Here is a 23223-nt window from a genome sequence, read left to right as displayed (position 1 = left end):
CTCTCTAAAATGTTGCTCCAGCATTGGTTAAGCCAAATGGCATTCTAGCATACATGAATGTACCTCAGGGTGTAGTAAAGGCTGTGTTCTCTCTGTTTGCTGAATCAACATTTACCTGATTATAGCCTGAAAAACCATCAAGCATAAAAAGTCTTTGTGCTCCTGAAACCATTTGATGTAACTGATTCATTTTGGGCAAAGGATAGTTATCTTTTAATGATGCTTTGTTCAAATTTCTAAAGTCCACACATAGTTTGATTTCTCCATTCTTCTTTCTAATAGGAACTAAATTTGCAACCCAATTAGAATATCTAAGAGGGAGAATGATCTGGGCATCTAGCATTTTCTTAATTTCCTTTTCTATAGTTGGTAGAAGAGCTGGATTGATCCTCGTAAGTTTCTGTTGATAAGGAACTGCTTCTAGCTTTAAAGGAATCTTATGCTGTATTAATGAAGTATCATAGGTTTTTAGATCAGAATGGGTCCATGCAAAAACATCCTTATAATTTTGAAGTAACTTAAGATATTGAGCTTTGATCTCAGGATCTAGAGATGCACAGATTTTGATGTTTTTAATATCATCATTTGTTCCAATATTAATTTCTTCTATGTCATCTTGTGAAGAAATGGACCGAGGATTTCAGAGGACATCATTTTGTTCAAACAATTTTTCTAAAGGAATGAGGCCTTTGGGAATAAAATTGTTAGACAATTGAATAATGTCATGATCAACAATTTTTGAATTGAAATTTGAAGTGTCATTTTCATTTATTTCTGTTCTATCTTCATCAATTTGTAGGACTGAAAATTCATCTATAATCTGCAAAAAAGATTTCAAATGTTCATCATCTTCAAATATCTGCTAGTGTTTTAGATTGTCTGGGATGGATGGTCTGTACTTGACCTGTATTTGATAGAGTACATTGGTTTGATCAGGAATTTTAAATGAACTAGTAGAAACAACTAAGGCATCTGCATAAATATTCTGATTTCTTGGAATATAAGTCAAATTAAAAACATCAAAGAAGTTTTCAACTGAATCCCAAAATTTATTTCGATAAGACCTAAGTCTAGGATGCTTAGTTTGGCAAATATTTCTCACTTGTTTGACAATAAGTTCTGAATTAGTAAAAACACTTAAGTTTTGAACCTTTAAGCTTTTGGCTAATTGCAGTCCCAAAAGGAAAGCTTCATATTCAACCACATTATTTGTAACTTTGAAGTCGAGTTAGCTTGATTGGGTGATTTTTTTTTTTTCTGTTTATTGTTTGGTGAAATTAAAACTACCCCAACTCCTGCTCCATCTTTTGTACAAGAACCATCAAAAAATAGTTTCCATACATCAGTTTGATTTGGTACAGGACTTTCAATTACATCTTCTATTTTAACTTCAGTTTCATGTATTTGGTTTGAAGAGAGTTGAAAACAACCAAAATCCCGATCAATTGCATAAATGGAATGGTTCTTTGGTTGGTCTGTTTTGCAAACAGTGTGCACAAATCTTACCTCTCTATATAACTTTAGTTGTTCTCCCCCATAAACTGGAATAGTGGCATAAGACATATCCATCTGAAGAGTTCCCCTTAATTTGGCACAGCAAGACCTAGAAAGGAGTATTCCAAATTTGGGAGGGATATCTGTGACAACTATATCAAGCACTACACTTTTCACTGGAATTTGGGCAAGGGTGACTACTAAATCCTTAATCAATCCTAAGCATGGCACCCTTTTAGAATCAAAGGTGTACAAGTCATGATAGGATCTAGTTATGTCAACTTTCAAATGGTCCATGATAGTTTTTGGCATGAGTTTATGTGATGCTTCAGGATCAAGCATACAATTATATAACATGGAATCATTTGTCTTAAGAGTTACATAGAAATGAGGCACTATTTCATCTATCATATCTGAGCTAGGACCAAAGACAACTGCAGTTTTTTCATCTTGCAAACTAATGATATCACTTTCAGCGTCAACCGAGGTGTTTTGTATCCATTTGGAGACTTGATTTTTATACCCAGGGTTTTTGGAAAGCTCTGAAAGTAGAATTGGGATTTTAACTATTTCTAACTCTTTTTCAACATTAAATGTAGTTAAAACATTTTTATCATTTTGAGCAGTATTAGTTCACTGATTTAATGGTCGAATAACAATTGTTTGAGTTTTAGCATCTTTGGTACAAGGTTCAATTATTGGAGTCTCCTTAGGAGCTCTTCCAGGGTCGGGTCTAGGCCTAAGATCATATCTCTTGTTCAACTCTGCAATTAAAAATTCAGAGAAGGCATGGTATTTAGAAACCTGTGAGGATTCTTGATCTTCATGAACCTGATTTTATTTGAGAGAGGAATAATAACTGTTTGATTAGAAGAAGTATCCATGTTATTGATATCTTCAGTAATAGTCATAGTATTTTCATCAGGTCGTTGGTCATCTATCAGTAAAGGAGTGGGAATTTGCTGATCATTACTAGGTCTCTGAAGAATTTTTAATTGTGGATTCCTTCTATACTGACCTTGATTTTGATTTTTGGGTCTAGTAACTGTTTGTTGAATTGTCCTAGGTTGAGTCTCAATTTAGGAAATTCTATTAGATAGATTTCTAAGAAGAGAAGTTATTTCATCTATTTTAGAATCCTCTGTTTTAGTCTTAGAAGAACTAGAGGAGCTAGAGGCTTCTTGAATAGATTTGAGTTTTCTTTGGGCCTTTTCCTCTTAAGCTTTCAAGGAAGTCGAAGCAACCCTATTTGCTTTCACCTCTATAGCATTTGTTTGCATATCTTTAGGAGTTCTTGAAGTTCTCTCTCTTAGCATTACAACAAAATCATCGTCAAAGGCTTTAGAAAACCTAGACTTAGCTGCTGCTACAGGGGGTTTACAATCAGGGGGCATCTTATGATAAAGTTTATTGAACCTTTTGATAAAATTTGATACAGGTTCACCAAAGTTTCTTTTAAGTTCTTCAAACCCAGTCAGAAAGTAAAGAGGATCTTTCTTTACACCCCATTGATTTTTAAATATGGTTATAAGCTCTTCCCAATTTCTAATGGAATTTATAGGTAACTGCCTAAACCAGATTCTTACATTTCCTTCAAGTGACTGTACAAACAATCTCATGTAAACATTTTCTTGTTCAATATTCATGTTGTCTGCAAAGTCTAGAAAAGCTTAGAGATGGTCCTCAGCTGAGGGACTAGTTTCTCCATTATACCTGGGAAGGTATTTCAAGTATCCAGCTGGGAATGCATCAAGGTTAGCAGATAAGACTAAAGCTGCATATCTAGCCTGTACAATAGGTTGGAATGCCATAGTAGAAGGTGGTGTATGAGCTGTTTGTGTGGATGAAGAAGAAGATGAAGAAGAGGTAGATGAAGAAGGTGATTGATGGGGTGTGTGCCTATGTGGAAGTGAAGAAGGAGGGGATCTCCTGAATAACTTTAAAGCAGTCTTAAGAACCAACTTTGGGACTTGTGAATGAATACCCTCTTTTGTTTCAAAGAGTGGAGTGAATATATAGAGAGGATCTCTTTAGGTTGTTCAGAAGTAGAAGCTTCAGGTCGTTCAGAAGTGGAAGGAAATGAATAAGTGGTAGGGGATATGAAATCTGTGGGTTTGTATTCAGGTAAATGAACACCCAAGTCAGACTCAGTTTTAGGTGATCCTGGTGGTAGTGGGGGTTCTGGATGCTTTTCAAAAGAATGAATGAGGAAAGTTGAATCTAAGTCAACTCCCCTATCTAATAGTTTAGAAACCCTAGGAGGTATTTGTGTCAAATTAGGATCGGATGGAATATTACTAAAAGGATCAAATGATACTAAATCTTCATATTGCAAGGTAGAAGAGGAAGAAGAAGATGGTTGATGTCTCCTTTTAGAACTGGCTTTTCTCAGAAGTTTTTCAAGATCTGACAGAGGATTAACTAAGTCAGATTTTGAATGAGATCTGGTGTGCTTAAAAGGTGCCAGTTTGGGCTAGTGGAGTCGCCAGGTGAAGGATTTTAACCTTTCTAGACCTTTAATCACCTTAAAGGAATAGAATGAATATCGTTGCCCCAGGAAAACTTAATGAAATTCGAATCCCCGACAACGACGCTAGATTGATGTTGTACCTTTGAGTTGATAATGGTTAGCTATCAAGGCAGAGGTAACACTGTAATGCCTAACCTTTTGAATAATATTAATTCCAAAGCGGAGGGCTGCTATAAAATTGCACACAATGAAATAGCTTGAATAGTGGTGAGCAGAAACAAAGAAATAATATGATTATCACAATTTTCAAACAGAAAATTGTGTAATCATAAGTATGAAAATCTCTGACCGATGTTCAGAAGGTTCAAGAGAATATGCTTATGCTTACAACAAGATGCTGATGATTTATTGATTCAGAGGGAATTAATTAAACAGAGAGTCCATTAATCCATTCCCTTTATAGATTATCACTTCAAAAGCTTATAGGAATAGATTGAAACACAATTATTCCTACCTAGTTATCTCTGTAAAGTCATAAGAATATGAAGAAAAACATAATGAGTAATATTGAAAAAACTTACAGGAAACACAAATTGTGTAAAACTGAATTCAGAATCCTTTGCTTTGTATTAAGGGTCCAAAAAAGCTAAGTACATCAAATGTTTACAAATGCTTCATTAAGGGTGCAACTCTTCTTCAATGGTCCACCCTTCTTCAATGGTGCAACCTTTCTTCAAGACTGCAACCCTCTTTCAATGGTCAACCCATAATAACTCGTAAAGAGAGTTATTTATACAACAATAGAACTAAGAAAATATCCTAAACTATTTTTACAAAAATAGATTATCAAAATAAAGACTGCTAGTTGATCTGGCACTATTTTGATGCTGCGCTGTTGGTGACTATCACTGAAAGAAATGAAAATTGTTGGAGTTGGCTGACTATTCCTTCAAATGCTGAACGCTGTTTGATTTTCACGCTGGATGTCATTTAACTTATGACCTTTCATCTATTTGTCTTTATCTGCCTCCTCTGTTTTAACATTTATTGTGTAAATGTTTCATTTTGCTCTGTTTTTGGTTTAACCCTGATTTCTGTTTGTACAGGAAGATCATTTGAATTCATTTCTCGAGAATCTGGAACAAACAAGTTTTTAAATTAGTATCAAACTGTTTATCCGAACTTTTGGCCTTCTGCTAATCACTTGCAAAATACAACAATTGTTAAGAAAAACACAGGCTGACAGAGAGGGCCGCAATGGCTTCAGGGAACAAGATAGTGTATGGACGGAGTCCTGGCAATGTTTGGAAGGTAATCGGAGGCCCAATTTGGTTGCAGAGGCTGAGGGTGAGCAAGCAGGGTTAAACATGTTTCACTGGAAAAACGAGTGAAAAGAGTGAAAACGAGGGTTTTTGTGTTTAAATGGTTAACCATTAACTTTGGTGCGGAAATTCATAATTGTGAACAATGAGTGGTTTTGGCCTATGCGGGGGGGGGGGGGGTGGTTTCATTGCTTATTGCATTGCTTTTGGCCGTGGGGTGGTTTTTCTCCGAGGACACGTGAGTTAACGTAGAGCTGGCATGTAACCACAAGGGCCCGAGCAAAACCACGAATCTCACGTGCTCTCGGGCGGGTAAAAGTCAGAGATCGAGAGTGCGCGATATGGATGCGCGCCGTTAGATCTAAGGGTGAAAGATCTAACGGCTATCACGCAATAAAGCTGCATGAAGGGCAATTGGTGGAGATTAGCGGGGCCCAGGGAATAATCACAAGTGATTTGTAATTAATTTATTGAATAAAGTGGTGATTAAACATATCGCGATGGGTTTAGGAGTGGGATTGGAGTTAACCATGATGGGGTTTATTTAACCCTACCAAGGGTGGGTTAAAAGGCTTTGTCGGGTAACATGAATTTGTGGAGTTTTGTTAAGTAATGTGGGGTGAAACAAAACTTAGGCTATAGGGGACTTTATAGGTTAAAAGGGTTTTTTAGCCGTATGGCGGAGTTAAAGTTAAATAAATTGGAGGGGAATGGGTTTCACACTAGGGAAAAGGGGTTTTGAGTAGGGAAATGACCTTTGGAGGGTAAATTTCTAGGAAAATGTGTGAAACCAAGGGGCAAGGGTGAAAATGAAGAGAAAAGAGTATTTTTTAAGAAATGATATGATAATGAGGAAATTAGTAAGTATGTAGTGGGGGGTGAAATGAAATGAGGGGAAGTTAATCAAATCAACTAGTGAACATCCTTTCACTTTCATAACTGCTCCTGCACATTGAAACACATGATCAAGCATGATAAATGTGCCTATGCTTCAATCAACTTTGTACTTCTGCAACCTTTCTTCTACCTACTCTTTACTTATCCTAACATTTTTTCTTCACTTAATTGGGTGCATTTAGGCTAGCAAACCCTTTTCTTTCCTTTTTCTTTTGAAAATCAAACTATCTAATTCTAACCTTATAACATCCAAGGGCTCAGATTAAACTGATGAGCTCCTTATTATTATCTACCTAACTACTAATCTGCCAAGATTAAACAGTTTCGCTAGATCTTTTTTCTTTAACTATAAACATGAAATTTAAAGCATGAACTAGTCAAGATTAAACTATTTGACTATCATGGGTTGTGGCATTTATGATAAGCTGCACACAACCATTATTTTGCATAATAAAGTAAAAGGTAGTGGCACTGGCACTTGCACACTTTCATGATCTGTTTTTTGCTTTTTGCTTTTCTCTCTAACCTAACATTTAATTTTTGCCTTCATTTTTTAGGGCATCTATTTTAACATTTTCTTTGATATGGACATATTTATCAAAATATTTCCTAACATTTTTATTCAGTTTTCTTTTTGTCCATATCCTAGCTTAACATTTTTTGAAAAATATTTTCATTTTTTGGACTAATTTATTCTAACTTATCAAAAGCAAAAAATGCTACAACAGACGGAAGGGAGGAGAAGCTGACGCGTTTTTTGCAGGTCCGCGGGAAGGAGATGAGGGCAGTGACGGAGGGCCAAGGGACGCGGATGGGTGAGAAGCTCGATGTTTTGGTAGCGAAGGAAAGGGAGCTGCGCGGGTTAAGAAGAGGAGAACGCAGGTTGACAACGAGAGAGAAAGGGTAAGTTGCAGGTCGATGGAGGCAATGAGTTGTAGCAACATTTGGAGGAAACGGAAATCACTGTGGAATGGAGCCGAGGCAACAAGGGATTGCGGGCAGAGGGAAGTGAGAAGCAACGAATAGAAGAGGAGAGGGGCAACGTTAGAAATCTGCGAGGATAGCAAGGATCTCGAGCAGCGTTTTGCAGGCAGCGAGGGAAGATGGCGTTTGATGGTGGCTGCAGTAGAAATTGTGAGTGAGGGAGGAAGAGCAGTGATGGCAACACAGATCGACGAGGAAGGGAGCTCGAGGATGAAGAGCAACATATTCGAAATTTACAATAGATAGTTGGAAAACCGGAGGCAACAGAGGAAGATGAAAGTTGGAGTAATGAAGGGATAAGGGTTTTTGTTAAATTATGGTATGTTCTATGCTTAGAGTAGTTTACTTCTTTTCTTCTTATTAACCACTAATTATCAATCACATATACATTAAGTAAAGTGCAGATAGAACATTAAACGATCGAGAGAAAACAAGCCAAGACAAGAGACACAAGATGTGGTGGCTAGCCAGGGACAAACCCCAATGCGGGGAAACCCTTTGATCAAATCTTCTTTGATCTTCAATAGTTCAGCATAGAGAAATAGTACAAAATCAGAATTCTGTAATTTTATATCAGCAGTAGCAAACTCTAGATCAGCGAAGTCAAATTTAGTCAAACGAGATGAATTTGACCTCCAATATGCTTGGTCAAATTTCCGGTCATCTAGTCCTCGAACAGCCTGAAGAAGCAGCCCATAAACAACCCTGAAAACACAGTCAAACTGCTATTGACTGAAGTCAACTTGCTGCCCCAAACTAGGGTAGTCAACGCTTGTCAAACTAGAGGTTAGTTTGCCTCGGTTTGCGTGCCAAAATCTGCGACATGCCTAGGAGAGGCAGCCACACCAAAACCGCACTCTTGAATGGTCAATGCTTGGTCAATGTTGGTCAAAGAGATGACCTGCAGCTTCTGCGTCCTCCTTTCTGCGTCTTCCTTGCCCTACTGCGTCCTCCTTCTTCCCATGTGTGAGCTGCTCCTTGTGTAACCCAAAGCTAAGGAGAGAGAGAGAAGAATGAGTGAGATGAGATGAGTTGATAATGAATCAACCTCACTTGTACTTATATGATTTGCTGGGCATGTGTGCCACACATTTAGCTGCTGGCCGACCTTGACAATTTGTCAAGTAAATACAAATAAATTCATATCTCCATAAATACTTGTCGGAATCGGATGATCTTTAGATCAATCCTACACCTCTTGACAAGAGGAATCTAGGAAAAATATCAGCTGCCATAAATAAGATGACCCACATGGAGTTTGGCCCTAGTTGCCAATTTTAACACTCCCTCTCAACTAGGGAGAACTCCATCTGCTAATCCGTCTGACCGTCGGTACTGTCCCAGCCATCAAATGCACTGCCTTGCACTGCTTGGCTCTGCTCTGCTGAACCATGAAGAAGAAGAGATGATCGAGGATGTATCATACCATCCTCCACTGACCTAAAGTCAGTGTCAGAGTATGTCAACTACTCTCGCTAATCCCAGATCAGTATCATTGGTACCAAATCAATGGAGGTCATCCTAGCATAGGGAGTACGATAGATACAACGATGCGTCCATTGATAGTACTACTAATGGTCACTAACCCCATTTACTCATTGATCAGATGAGAGGTAGTTCCCATGAGTCCCAGACTGCATGGGTAGGATGCCTCGATAGGAAAACTAATCATCTCGTCCATTGGAGAACGAATCGTCCAGTCCAACAGTCGCCATAGGAGAACTAATCATCCTGGTCCACAGGAGAATTAATCATCCTGTCCCACAATTGCCACGAGAGAACTAATCATCTTGGCCCATAGGAGAACTAATCATCCTGTCCAACAGTTGCCACAGGGTGTCATAGGGGAAGGTTGAATGTTTCGGCTTGTACATAGCGTACCACCAGGGGATGGTGAGTTGCCCTGTGGTCGCATGTTGCTCCAAGAAGTACCTTGCGCCCCCCTGGAGTTCCCAGCGCTCAATATATGCATCATACACGACCCTCATAAGAGGGTCTCTCAACAACACCAAGTCGTTCTCGGAAAGTCAAGAATTTGACCTTTCCCAGGGGCTTCGTCAAAATGTTGGCGACTTGTTCGTCTGTACCGATATGTTGGAGCCTTATTGCTCCTCGTTGTACCATATCCCCGATGTAGTGGTACCTGATATCGATGTGCTTGGAGCGATCATGAAATACGAGATTCTCTGATAAACAAATCCCGCTCTAGTTGTCACACAAGATCACGGTGGTATCCAATGGGAATCCAAACAACTCATTGAAGAGCTTCCACAACCAGATTGCCTCACAAGAGGCCATACTAGCAACAATGTATTCTGCCTCGGCAGTGCTCAAAGCCACCGACTTCTGCTTCCTGCTCATCCAGGATATCGAGGCAGACCCCAAAGAGAAACAGTGCCCGGAAGTGCTCTTTCGGTCCACCACACTGCCTGCCCAATCAACATCGGTATATCCATGTAGTCTCACATCTCCGACAGTGTATCTTAAACCATGTGTGATTGTGCATCGAAGATATCTCAACAGATTTTGGGACCAATCCAATGTGTGTGGTGAGGCTCAACCATATGTTGACTGCAAAGCATATATCCAGATGGGAGTTCACCAAGAACATCAATGCTCCGATGAGTTGACGATACTCGGTAGCATTTCGTAAAACAGGTCCGGCAACACTACCGCTTAACTTCTTGAAGTCAAGCTCCAACGGGGTAGTGACGGTCTTGCAGTCCACCATACCGAACCTTTCCAATATCTTCACCATGTATTTTCCTTGAGATAGGAAAATCTCCCCTGGTTTTTGCCAAACTTCCAGTCCTAGGAAATAGTGCATCAATCTTAGGTCCTTCATCTCAAACTCAGAAGCCAAATCCCTCTTACATTGTGAATGAGAGGGTCTGCACCTGCTAGAGAGAGGTCGTTAATGTACAACACCAGTATGAGAGGTTTGTCATCTTCAACCTTATAGGTGAAGGTTAGGGTCGGCTTCACTCCTAGTGAATCCCAACTTCATCAGGTAGCTATCAATCCTCTCATACCACGCTCGGGGTGCCTGCTTCAGCCCATAAAGGGCTTTTTCCAACCTGCACATGTGAGATTCCTGATCATGAATCTCAAATCCTTTGGGTTGTTACACATAGACTTCCTCTTTGATCAAACCATGCAAGAACGCGCTCTTGACATCCATTTGATGTAGGTTCCATGCTTGCAAAGCAGCAAGGGCAATGATCGAGCGGATGGTGGTATATCGAGCAACAGGTGCAAATATCTCGTCATAGTCTATACCTTCCTTTTGAGAGAAGCCATGAGCGACAAAACGAGCCTTATACTTTTCAACACTTCCATCAACTGCATGCTTTATCTTGTAAAGCCATTTCGAAGAGACAATGCTTTGTCCCTGGGGTCTTGGGACCACATCCCAGACATTGTTTTTCATGATGGACTCATATTCCTTAGTCATAGCATCCTTCCATACTTTATGCTTGTCATCTTTTGCAAATGACGAAGGCTCTAATTTTGGATGATCATGCTCATGATGGTCAAGTATCCCTGATACTTGGCCGACTTCTTACTTTACCGGAAAGTCCCTTTGGATGCAATGTGGGTGCAATGTGTCCTTCAGCATCATCAAGTGTCCCCCTAAGCCATGAAGGCCTTTTCCTAGAAGAGGAAGGCTCTTGCGGAGGGGGATCAATAGGATCCATAGGTTCTTCCACATTGAGCATCGTCTCATATTCCTTTTCCTTCGGTTCCCTGCTGTCAACTTCTTTAGATTCCCGTTGAGTAGGAAGATTGTCAACTTTGCTAAGAGCCATATCTTCGTCAAGGGTGACATCATGGCTAATCTCGATTTCCCTTTGACTAGCCACATAGATTTTATAGCCCTTAGTATTTTCGCTATAGCCCATGAAGATTCCTTTCTTTCCAAATGCACCTAATTTATTCCTTTTCTCCTTCGGCACATGAAAATATACAAGACTTCCAAAAATTCTAAAATGAGATACATCAGGTTTCTTACCAGTGAACATCTCTTCGGGAGCCTTGGAACCCAATGCTTGATGAGGGCATCGGTTTTGCACATATACAGCAGTATTCGCCGCTTCGGTCCATAGAAACTTAGGAAGTCTTTGATCATGGAGCATAGCATGAACAACTTCCACAATCGTATGATTCTTCCTTTCCGCCACACCATTTCGCTCAGGAGTATATGGTGTTGTAGTCTCCCTCTTAATGCCAGCCTCTTTGCAAAAGCCATGGAACTCATTGGATTCATACTCAGTCCCATTATCAGTCCTTAATATCTTGATCTTCTTTTCGGTTTGATTCTCGGTCAAGGCTTTGAAGTGACGAAACCAAGTGAACATTTCATCCTTCTCTTTCAAGAAGTATATCCAAGTCTTGCGAGAATATTTATTTGTAAAAGTGAGGTAATATAAATATCCTCCCAAGGAGTTCACATGCATCATACCAGATATGCCTGAGTGAACCAACTGCAATATATCGAAGGTCTTGCTTTGGCTTGAGAGGAATGGTCCCCTTTTGAGCTTCCCTTCGGCACATCCAGGACATACACCTTCTTGCTCTACTCATAACTCGGGCATCCTTGTCACCATTTGTTTTGCATTGGGTAGAGCTTTATAATGAAGGTGAGCAAACCTCCGATGCCATAGTTCAGACTGAAGTGATGTGTCACAAGACATGGCACCCAACGGACTTCCTCCGACCTGATATAATGAATCGACTTGAAACCCAAGAGTGAAAGCGTTTTTAAAATTCCTTTTCCATACACGTACCTTGCCATCGATGAAGGTCACCTTGTAGCCTTTGTCTTCCATTGCTGAAATAGACAACATGTTCTTGTTGAGATCAGGTACATATAGGACTTCTTGCAAATGAATTGTATTACCCTGATTTAATTGAAGAGTGCCATTCCCTATGCCTTTCACTGGATATTTTGCGTTGTCTCCAAGAACAATTTCCAGGTTGGTCTCCTTCCCTATCAGATTAGAGAGAGCTTCTTTGTAACCAGTGAAGTGCCTTGAGGCACTACTATCAATAAGCCAATTTCCCAGCGAGTCCGGGGGAGCAGTATTAGAGAGGGCCACTGGTAGACAATATTCATCTTGCTTATTGTTAACAACATTAGATTCGTACCTATAGTTTCTTGCCCTTTTGAAGGTTTGTCCTCTTCCTTGATTTTCGACATTTCTTTTACCTCTGCAATCGGACCTGCCATTCTTTTGATTGCCTTGAGAGTGATTTTGGTCATCGTCATGGTGTGAGTCCCTTTTATCAGGGCACTCCCTCGCATAGTGGCCCATTTTGTTGCAATTGTAACATCGTCCTTTTCTTCCACCCTTCGGTCCAGCCTTTCCTTTGGATTTAGCCCCAGAATTGTTTCTTCTTTTAGCATGAGAAGAAAAGGCAGAGGGATTGCCTTCAAGTGCGGGCATTTCTTGCTCTTCCATCCTTGTTTCTTCTTGGATACATCTAGCCATCAATTCCTCAAATCCTGGGATGACATTATTGTTGAGAAGAGTAATCTTGAATATATACCATTCAGGTGGTAGTCCTCCAAGAGTTGTGATAGTCATTTCCCTATCAGGAACTACTTCCCCAGTAGATAGGAGATCATTTTTGATCTCGGTGATCTTTAAGAAATATGCTTGCATACTCTCATCTTTGCCCTTCTTAATTTCCTTCAGCTTATTTCTAATGAAGAAAACTTGATTCGCATCATTAACTTTAAATAAACTCACCAGTCTATCGTAGATTTCTTTGGAGGTGGTCAGATCGAAAACATAGGTCACCAGGCGCTTGTTGATATAGTCTCGGATGATTTTCTTTGCTTTGACTTCTCCCTTGGTCCACTTGCCTCTAGCAGTGGCGGATGCATTTGATAGAGGTGCAACAATATTGCCTCTCACATGGTCCAACACTTTTTGATCTTCTAAAGTCAGATCGAGAGACATCTTCCATTTGTGATGGTCAGACTTCTCACGGAGCTTGTCTTCAACAGGGAAGAGTGTTGAGGACCCCATGACGTTTTTAGGATAGCCTTGCCAACCTTCGGTGGTTTCTCTTGCTCTTGCTCTTGCTTTGGCTTTGTCTTTACCTCAGCTCTGATACCATGTTAAATTATGGTATGTTCTATGCTTAGAGCAGTTTACTTCTTTTCTTCTTATTAACCACTGATTAGCAATCACATATACATTAAGTAAAGTGCAGATAGAACATTAAACGATCGACAGAAAACAAGCCAAGACAAGAGACACAAGATGTGGCAGCTAGCCAGGGACAAACCCTAATGTGGGGAAACCCTTTAATCCAATCTTCTTTTATCTTCAATAGTTCAGCAGAGAGAGAGTACAAAATCAGAATTCTGTAATTTTATATCAGCAGCAACAAACCCTAGATCAGCAAAGTCAAACTTAGTCAAACGAGATGAAATTGACCTCCAATATGCTTGGTCAATTTCCCGGTCATCTAGTCCTCGAACAACCTGAAGAAGCAACCCATAAACAACCCCAAAAACACAGTCAAACTGTTGTTGACTGAAGTCAACCTGTTGCCCCAAACTAGGGCAGTCAACGCTGGTCAAACCAGAGGTCAGATTGCCTCGGTTTGCATGCCAAAATCTGCGGCCTGCCTAGGAGAGGCAACCACACCAAAACCGCACTCTTGAATGGTCAATGCTTGGTCAACACTGGTCAAAGAGATGACCTGCAACTTTTGTGTCCTTTCTGCGTCTTCCTTGCCCTACTGTGTCCTCCTCCTTCCCACGTGTGAGTTGCTCCTTGTGTAACCCAAAGCTAAGGAGAGAGAGAGAAGAATGAGTGAGATGAGATGAGTTGATAATGAATCAACCTCACTTGTACTTATATGATTCGCTGGGCATGTGTGCCACACATTTAGCTGCTGGCCGACCTTGACAATTTGTCAAGTAAATACAAATTAATTTATATCTTCATAAATACTTGTCGGAATCGGATGATCTTTAGATCAATCCTACACCTCTCGACAAGAGGAATCTAAGGAAAATATCAGCTGCCATAAATAAGATGACCCACATGGAGTTTGGCCCTGGTTGCCAATGTTAACAGTTTTCTTAATTTTTTTTCGAAATTTGTAGCAAATCGAAAAACCCAGTCAACAGATAATGGTAGCCCAGAAGCTAAAATCAAAATTTCATAAAATTTTGATTTAAAATGATTTATCGCTTTTCTTCAGATTTATCCCTGAAACCTTTTTAAAAATTTCTAGATCTAAGAATTTTAAAACCCTTGGATTGCAAAAATTTGAATAATATCCCTGCGAAGTGATATTGAGGCTAGATCTTACCCTCCAAAGTCTAGATCTGGCTTGAAACAAAAATCTTCTTTCAAATCTGCAACTGCAAAAAAGAAAAACAAAATACCTAGAAACGATATACACAATGATAATTTTTTTTATTTTTATTTTTTGGTTCTTCTTCAATAATTACAAGTTGAAGGCTCTAAGCCTGATCTATCATTACGCTGCACACAAATTAAAAGATTTTTTAAATTTTAAAGGAGGTGCTATCTCGAAACCCTTTCATGTATCACCAACAAAATTCTTATAATAAGCCCGTAGCTAATTTAGTTGAGCTCTTCAGAAAATACGGATCGGGAGTTGGCTGGTCCAACTGAAAACTTCCCTTAATGTCCAATCCAACAATAAAAAATAGAGCGAGAAAATAATAATAAAATTCAGACAAATAGAGATACTTGTTATTACGTTCAAAATTTAAGTTATTACTCAAACTCCAATGACTGAGCAAGATACATGTACTCAAATCACTTTTTAGAAGCTATCATCAATGGCTTTAGAAAAAATTATGCATGAGAACAACACATCTTACAGTTTTCCTATGAAGAGTAATACCAGCAAAATTTAACCCCAAAGTTTTTCTTTATTATCCAAAAAAAAAGATTACACCAGAGCTTCTTGCTAAGCACATGACTCAGAGATCAGATAGATGAATTGATAAATGACTTCCTATTTAAAGATAAATTCTCTAATGACTAGTTCGAGTGATCATCGTCAAATCAATCTCGACGGTTGATTAAGATTAAAATTTCTTTTAATCTCATCTGTCGAAATATTTAAATATTGAAGGAATTCGAAATTTTTATTTAAATGCATTTTAATTAACTCAAAAATAGAATTTTTGAGTTAATTTCCCCAAAATTTTGGTTATGACTTAACCCTCAGGGATCAAAGGTTTAAAATTTATCAAAAAGAATTAATTTACTTTAGTTCCGGGACGTTTTAAAATTTAATTTTTTAGAACCGACGAATTTTGATTTTGGAGAATTTAAATTTATCTAGGACTTAGAATTAATTAAATTTCTGGCATAGGATTTTAATTAATTTTGGGTGAAAAAATTTAATTAATTAACCTATGAGGGGATAAACTAATATTCCAACTCTCAAGACACTTTACATCATGATTTTCATATTTTTGCATCATAAGAGGGAAAACCCATTTGAAATAGATCCTCACAGACGACCCATTTTTGCGACACAAATATAATCCAACAGACCAAGCAATTTGTAATGAAATAATCTCACCAAATAGTTAGGATTATTCCCAAATTATTTTTACATTGACTCGATTTAGAACAGTAGGACTCGTCTAAAATCCTAGCGACAAAATCCATTCCAGCTTTAGGGTAAGACTGGAGGGAAAAACTCTCCTGACCATTCGAGAATGGAAAAACCTCCTAGAATGGAGATCGTCACTAGAAATGTAGGTTTATATAAGTTGTTACATACATGACATGGTTCTGCTGAGATTATTTACATCATATACATGCAAAATGGGTTTACATTATAACATGATGATTAGGGTGATGATGATAACTGGACGGCACAGATACATTCGCTATCCCTTGTGCGAAAAATAAGAGGTGTACTGTTATGGGTCGTTGACATGTAGTGGTCAACAAGTAGCTTTGCATAGAGTTACCACTTTGGCACGTTATTTATCCCCTGTTTTTGGTTTTTTATTTTTCTTAGTCCTTTCCTTTAGAAATGCATTTTTAGCATAGGACTTTGGGGTGGGGCCTTTTTAATAAGGTGATGTTTATTATTTTTTTTTCATTTTTTAACATGTTGCTCTTCACTTCTAACTTCTTAGATTTATTTAACTTTGGCTTACATTGTTCCTCAATTTCTTCATTTAGACATTGTTGGATGACATTTGATAAGTCAAACATAAGTGGAGATAATATCCTTTTATGAATGAAATGAAAGTGGAAGGGAAAGGATAGAAAATGTTAGGTATTGTTTGGATATGTGGTAGTCTACTCAACTAGATCACCAATAGTATGATTTGTCCTAAGTCAAAACAACATTATCTAAGGACAATTATGTTCCCCCATGGTAGTAGGTACACGAGACAAAATAATCAAATCTTTCTTGTTAATAAATAATATGTGTTATCAGATCATACCCCATGTTTATTACTTTCATGACAAGGTTAGGAACCATCACACTGAGTCTAAGCAACAAATCCACACATGATATCATAACACCAACTCAAGTAAAGATAATGCATGAAGGACCATTTGCGACTGCATGTAACATTTGAGGTGTAAGGCATAGGTGCTGATATACCATGGCTGAGTCATCTGATAGAACTCATGGATGTTTTAAACTTGGATGATCATATGTTTGATGGAAGCCCTGGAAGAACAAGCGTGAATTGGCAAATATGAACATGAGAGCTCATCGAAGCAGCATCATAGCATACCTGAGAGTGCTCTGGAAGTAGTTTCCCTTGATGGGGCAACACAAAGAATGCAATTTCTTTGAATTTGTTTTTCATTTAGCAAATTAAAAGATTGTGTTTCTTGGTTATTAAAGTGCTTTAAACAGCAAGGAACGATGTGAATTTGAACATGAAGACAACAGCTTATATGCTGAAACTCTTTTGCATCAGTGTATTAAAAACCAGTTGTACAGAACAAGAACCAGCCAGCTTGGACTGGTTGACCTCATGGGGAATCTGGACTAGTTTGTGAACCTGACTGGCTGGTTCACAGACCAGTTCAAGCGGTTCACATATTGGATTGACCAGTTGAGACACCTTTGTCAAAAAAAGAATAAACAAAAAAGTGGTGCCCACCCCTCGCAAACTCTGTTAGTGTTATATGATGGCGTGCCCCTTCTCTTTGCATATTTGGTGTTTAATGGTTTGGATTGCATTGATGTGTGTAATTAAATTTTTCATATTTTATGTGTATTTTAGTAAACTGTTTCATGGGTTGGTTCCAGTTTGGTCTCGGTCCTGGTTCTTGATTTTAATATTTTTCTTTCCATTAACCAGTTTGAAAATGTAGGGAGTGCATGGCTATGCTTCACTCTATAACAATTTTTGGTGCTCTGAGAATCTCAAATACAATTAATTCAGGTGTTCATTACTTCAGATCTGTCTGAATGTTACCTTTTGTCCATGTTAGATTATCTCTGAGATTCTGGATTATATGAATATGCAATGGATTTCATCTTCATTTGAGCTAACCTTTGATTCTATGTTGATGATGCTTTTCCTTTGATATTTCATTAGATTGGAAAATTTTATATTTCTTGCCTCGTGTTTTCTTCTTACAATTGTTATCCGGGTGATGCTAAATCAGGTTTGTTCATCTTCTTGCTAAGAAGACTGGCCTGGGTGAACTCTTTAAGATTGCTAGTGCCCAGAAGAAGACACAGGCTGAAAGCTTTAGTGGTCAGTTTGTGTCCACTGAGTCTCCATCCACTAACATGGTTTTAGAGACGCAAGAGAGCCAGATTGATCCGCTTCATACTGCACATGATCATAAAGAACCATCCGGATTTCCTGTTAAAGCAGTTGATACAAATGGGGTTGGTAAAGTCGTGAAGGACAAAGCACCTAAGGCTAACTTTGCCTCAAAATCTTGTCTAGAAAGCATCCCAAAAGCATCTGGAAAGTCGTATCTTCTTGAAAAGCCTAATGGTAATTCAGTTCATTTAAAAGCTACTGGGAAAATTACCCCACAAATGCAGCAGAGTGACGGATGGGTTGAGCCACGGATTAGTAGTAACAAAAGAACTGCAAGTAAGCACTAGTAGACACTCAAGCTAATGCCATTTTGCTGGCAATGTGAAGAATTATTTTGTTAGTCGTGGCGAGGTATAAATCTATAACCTTTGGGTGAGGAATTTTGTTGTGAAATTGATATGAAGTAATTTGAGTTGGACTGATTATGTAGCATATACAGTTGACGGTTGTCAGCCTCGGCAGGGGTATTTTGTTAAAGATGAGCCTGGATCTAGAGGCAAATTGAACCCTTTAAGTAGGTTGACAAAGCTGGAACCACTAAAACTACTGCATAATTACAGCATGGAGAAATTACTGCGAGAAGTAGAAAGAGAGATGATAAGTTGAACTATCCTGCACACTAAGCCCAGGAATATTGGTGGATCTTCAGTATAAGGAATATTTATATAAGCATTAGATCATGTTGATTGTGGGATACAGGAAAGTTAAGTGACTTCTGTGGTTATGGGATACGCTGTTGTTTTGAAGAGATTTTAGTCCATACTTGGTGGGTGAAGCATATTGCATGATTTTAAATCTATTCGACGGTGATTTTGTCTGTTTTAAGCAATTTTGCAGGAGATTATGATGGTTTGAATCCTGCTGTTTTAACAGTTTTATATGTACGTGTTTATTAAAGTTTTCACCCTGGTACTATTTAAGGAATATTAAGTAGTTTTGGTGTGAGCACGACTTGAGATTGAAATATTCGATTGTATTATGGCATTACCGTAGCAATTTTGGGTGCATTGTTTTCAAATGAGTTAATAATCACAGGCACAGTTTTTATTATACTTCACCTAAGTCACTTGACACGGGGATTCGGGATTCGGGATTTGTAGTGTCGGATTCGGACACGTTGACCCCCGGAACAAGACACGTAGGATTCGTTATATATTATTTTATTAAATATATATATATATATATATATATATTAATTAAAAATTAGATATTTTTAATTAATGATACAAATTTATTGATTTCAAACATAGATCTTCATCTATAGCATGCATAGTACATACAAAATTCAAATACATGTTAGTGGTCACATAAATCATGATTCATAATTCATAAATGAAAGACAACTTACAACTACAAGATAGTAAGATAAACACACTGACAACTGTAGTTTTCTCATTAAGTCATCAAATCAAAATGTGTTACATAGGTAGTGCTGGTACAATTCCAATGGCAAATAGAAATAGAAAATATAAAACAACTACAGGTATACAAGCCTTAAAGCATCAATCCTCATCATCAGCATCAGAATCGGCATCAATGTCCTCATCATCATGGTCCTCACTATCCTCTGCATCCTCCTTCCCTGTATCCATAGTCGCCTCTGCATCTATTGGTGTGGAGGATGACCCTTCTAAGTCATCAAATCTAACAGGCTCTAGCACTGGATCATTGAGATCCATGTTGGCCAATGCCAACTCAACACTGGTGTTTAGACCCATATCATCAGGAAAGACATCCCACATCTTTGTCTGTCCCCTCAACCACTCTTCCCTCTGCCTGTAAATAAGACGAAGGTTGGTGTGCACATACACTATTGTCTCTGCCTTGGAGTGCTCAAGCTTGCTCTTCTTCACACTAAACAAATTCCCATATGTGCTCCAATTTCTCTCGCAACAAGAGGATGAAGTCACCTGAGAGAGGAGCCTCATGGCTAACTGTTGAAGAGGAGGGCTTGTTGCCCTATGATTTGCCCACCAAGAATAGGGCTTCTTAGCCCCCCTGTCTCTAATCACATCATAACCTCCAAATCGACCACTACCAGTGGAAAACTCTGCAAAGGCATCTTCCACCTCATCAAGCAATGCACTATCCTGAAAAATCCGCCTGAATGCCTCTTTCCTCCCCTGTGAGATTTCACTATCCATGTGGAGGGAATCTGCGAGAAGGTCCACCATTCAGCCACTCATGGTTGTAGTATTTGGGGTTCAATGAGTGAGCCAAACAATGTAAAGGTGTACAATTCTTGTCCCATCTGTTGACAAGAATATCAAGTATAGTATCACAGAAGGCTTCTCGTGATGTCTCATACTCGGGGCACTTACTCTGTAGAATAATGCTCCTCACAGACTCAATTATGGAACCCCATCCCTCATAAACCTCCCTTAGGATGGGTTTGTCTGTATCTGCAAATCGAAGCAAAGAAATGATAAGGTCCATGATCCAAATAATTAGATCTACCCTCTCCCACCAAGCATCATCTAGCATTGTGTCCTTCACTCCTTTAGAGGCTACCTAATCTGTCTTTCTCCAAAAAGACCAAAACTCGGAATTAACCATGGACCCAAGAGCGGTCTTGACCTCCATCAACCTCTTCAACATCATGAATGAAGAGGCAAACTGTCTATCAGCAATCTTCAACAATGATAGATTGGTGTACTCCTTGTAGATAGTGAGGGCATTTGTATGATTTTGCACAAAGTTACAGATATGTCGTGCATCGTCAATAATGTTACCAATCCAAAGCACATCATAAGCAATGGATTTCAGTGTTAAGTTCAATGAATGGACAATGCAAGGTGTCCAAAACACTTGTGGATATTTATCTTCCAAAATCATGCCAACAGCCTTGCAAACAGGTGCATTATCTGTAATGATTTGCACACAAGAATCAACACCTACATTTTCAATAACTTTAATAAATAACTCACCAATAAATTGTGTATCCTTGTATTCTCCAAGTGTATCCAGTGCTTTCATGGAAATTGGACCATTCAAGGAAGACACCATGAAGTTGATGATTGGGTGTCATGCTGGATCTGTCCATCCATCAGAAACAATGTTAACCCCAGATGTTGGCCATGATGCTACAATAGGCTCAAGCATTTTTTGCACCTCTTTTTTTGCCTTCGTCAACAATGTGGTTCTCAGCTTTTCTGACTCAGGAGGCACGTACCCTGATGGAGCCCCTTGAGTTAGAGCTCGGCACATCTCAATAAATAGAGGTGAGCGTGCAACATTAAATGATATGAAGTTTTGATAGAAGAAGAAGGCAATGGTGAGATCAAGCTCTTCCCATCTCTTTTTTTGGAAAATCTTGTCCATTGGACCAAGTGCAATTGTTCTTATTTTTGCTGCTTGTCCCCCAATAGAACTCTCAAATGGAAATTTGGTGGTGGCTTTCCTCAAAAATGGAAGGGGGTCTTCATTCTTGGGTTTTTTTGATTTTGAAGCCACATTTTCCATACCAACAGTGGACTCTTTTTCCAATTCTTTTCTTTTTTGTAAAGGAACAACTTTACAAGCTCCAATCCCACAACCCGGTAAAGCCAACAAATGGGCTTTCACATGGAAATATGTGCTTTTGAAAGCAATGTGACAAAAGTTGCATCTTCATTGCACATTGCCTCCTTCCTTCCCCTTGGTGCTTGTCCCATCCTCTCTTGTGACATATTTCCACAATGGATATTTATCAATATTGTCTCTAGGTCCTCCTCTTCCCTCAACATTACTTGCAGTAGACTCTGATGATATTGGGGGAGGAGGGGCATCTCCAATGGAGACATTCTTGCCTTCCTTTGCTCCCTAACTGCTGCCTTTGATTGAGCCATGAATACTGTAAAAAACATGAACAAAACATGCACAAATTTGTAAACAAAAAATCATATACAAACTGCTGTAATAGAATAATAAATGCAAAAAATTGGAGCTGAAATGCACTTATCTGGTGCTTGAATCTCCTTGCCGAACGCTCTACTCCCTTAGCTCCTTGCTCCAAACCCTTATCTCTTTGCTTCAAACCCTCATCTCCTTGCAAATAGCTCAAACAATGGAGATACAAATGACAAACAATGTGAAAGAATAAAAAAATGCGTGCTTTTTAACCCACGACAGACACTTCTCTGGGATACGAATCCTAAAATCGGGATTCGCTGGTCATGTACGAGATTCGTACAGGGTTCGTATGAATCCTAGTCGGACTCGTCGAATCCGATTTTGGGATACGATTTTCCAGCGAATCGTATCGGACACGCGGGATTTGGGTTCGTCGGGGTATATCAACGAATCCGGTTACTTAGTACTTCACAATTTATGAGTAACATGTTATCTCGTATTCTTGGTGGGTATTTATTTGTGATTCGTGGGGATCTATTAACTCCATATATATATATATATATATATATATATATATATATATATATTTATATTTTGTTCTATATAATACTACCTAAGCACCCACGGGGGATTTGAACCGGTGACCTATCGCAAGGAGTGCTTTAACAACACACCCATTCACCGTCAATCCAAAGCCCCATGGGCAAACTCCAAATCCATATTATCATTGTAGACCCGTTTGAATAACATGGGGTGCATCAAACTTGGCCATATCATAACATCGATTTGGGCTTTTATGCTCGTTGGTGTTGCTAATGCACCATCTCAACCACTAGACTTAATAGCATGGTGAACTGAATAGCATGTCATCTTATGATTCCTTTTGTTATGAAATTAGAGCACACACATTATTCACAATGGGAGAGCCCAAATAAATGCATGAGCAGTACAAGCTCTCACACATTCACACATTGTCTCTTGTTATATAATTGTAATTATTTCAAAGTAGCTAGGTGTTTCAATTACCTAACTCTTAACATCTAACATCACCTTACATTGGTCACATGTATACTATGAACATGTTATTGAGTGTTGTTACCCTAACAATGTCCCTATTAGCACTAAATAAATTTCTACAATAAAATATTATTTTACAATTCATTTGTACGATTTTTTTGATGAGACATTTTTTGAATGCAATTGCTCATGTTCTTCGAGTATAGAACCTTTTTGGTTCTCCATTGATAAGCATAATTGTCACTCTGATGGTAGATTTCACTGGATTCTAATGGAAAGTCTCATCTTTTGGACCCTTTTTTTTTTCAAGGTAGAATCTAATTGGCTCTGTTACTGCTCAAACTAGCAGAGGTCTTAGGAGGAGATCCTAAAAGAGCAACTAC

The 23223-nt window shown here is 38.7% G+C and overlaps 1 protein-coding gene across 5 annotated transcripts in view; it reads left to right on the top strand.

The window, feature by feature from the left end:
* LOC149163197 (uncharacterized) overlaps positions 1-18925 on the top strand; it is a 242518-nt gene extending 223593 nt beyond the window's left edge. For 4 of the 5 annotated variants that reach the window (XM_089437564.1, XM_089437562.1, XM_089437563.1 and 1 more), the window contains one exon: positions 17826-18925. In XM_089437564.1, the coding sequence (XP_089293690.1) occupies positions 17826-18279 (454 nt within the window). In that variant the 3' untranslated portion in view covers positions 18280-18925. The remainder of the gene's footprint in view (positions 1-17825) is intronic. The other variant, XR_016261975.1, reaches the window with a different exon arrangement.
* Positions 18926-23223: the final 4298 nt, after the last annotated feature.

The sequence above is a fragment of the Pinus tabuliformis genome, chromosome 5_2 (genome assembly GCF_031772625.1).
Source record: "Pinus tabuliformis cultivar Carrire ecotype Pingquan chromosome 5_2, CPIR1, whole genome shotgun sequence".
Taxonomy (NCBI): Eukaryota; Viridiplantae; Streptophyta; class Pinopsida; order Pinales; family Pinaceae; genus Pinus; species Pinus tabuliformis.
The sequence above is the reverse complement of the archived record's forward strand: the minus strand, read 5'-3'. Positions and strand labels throughout refer to the sequence as shown.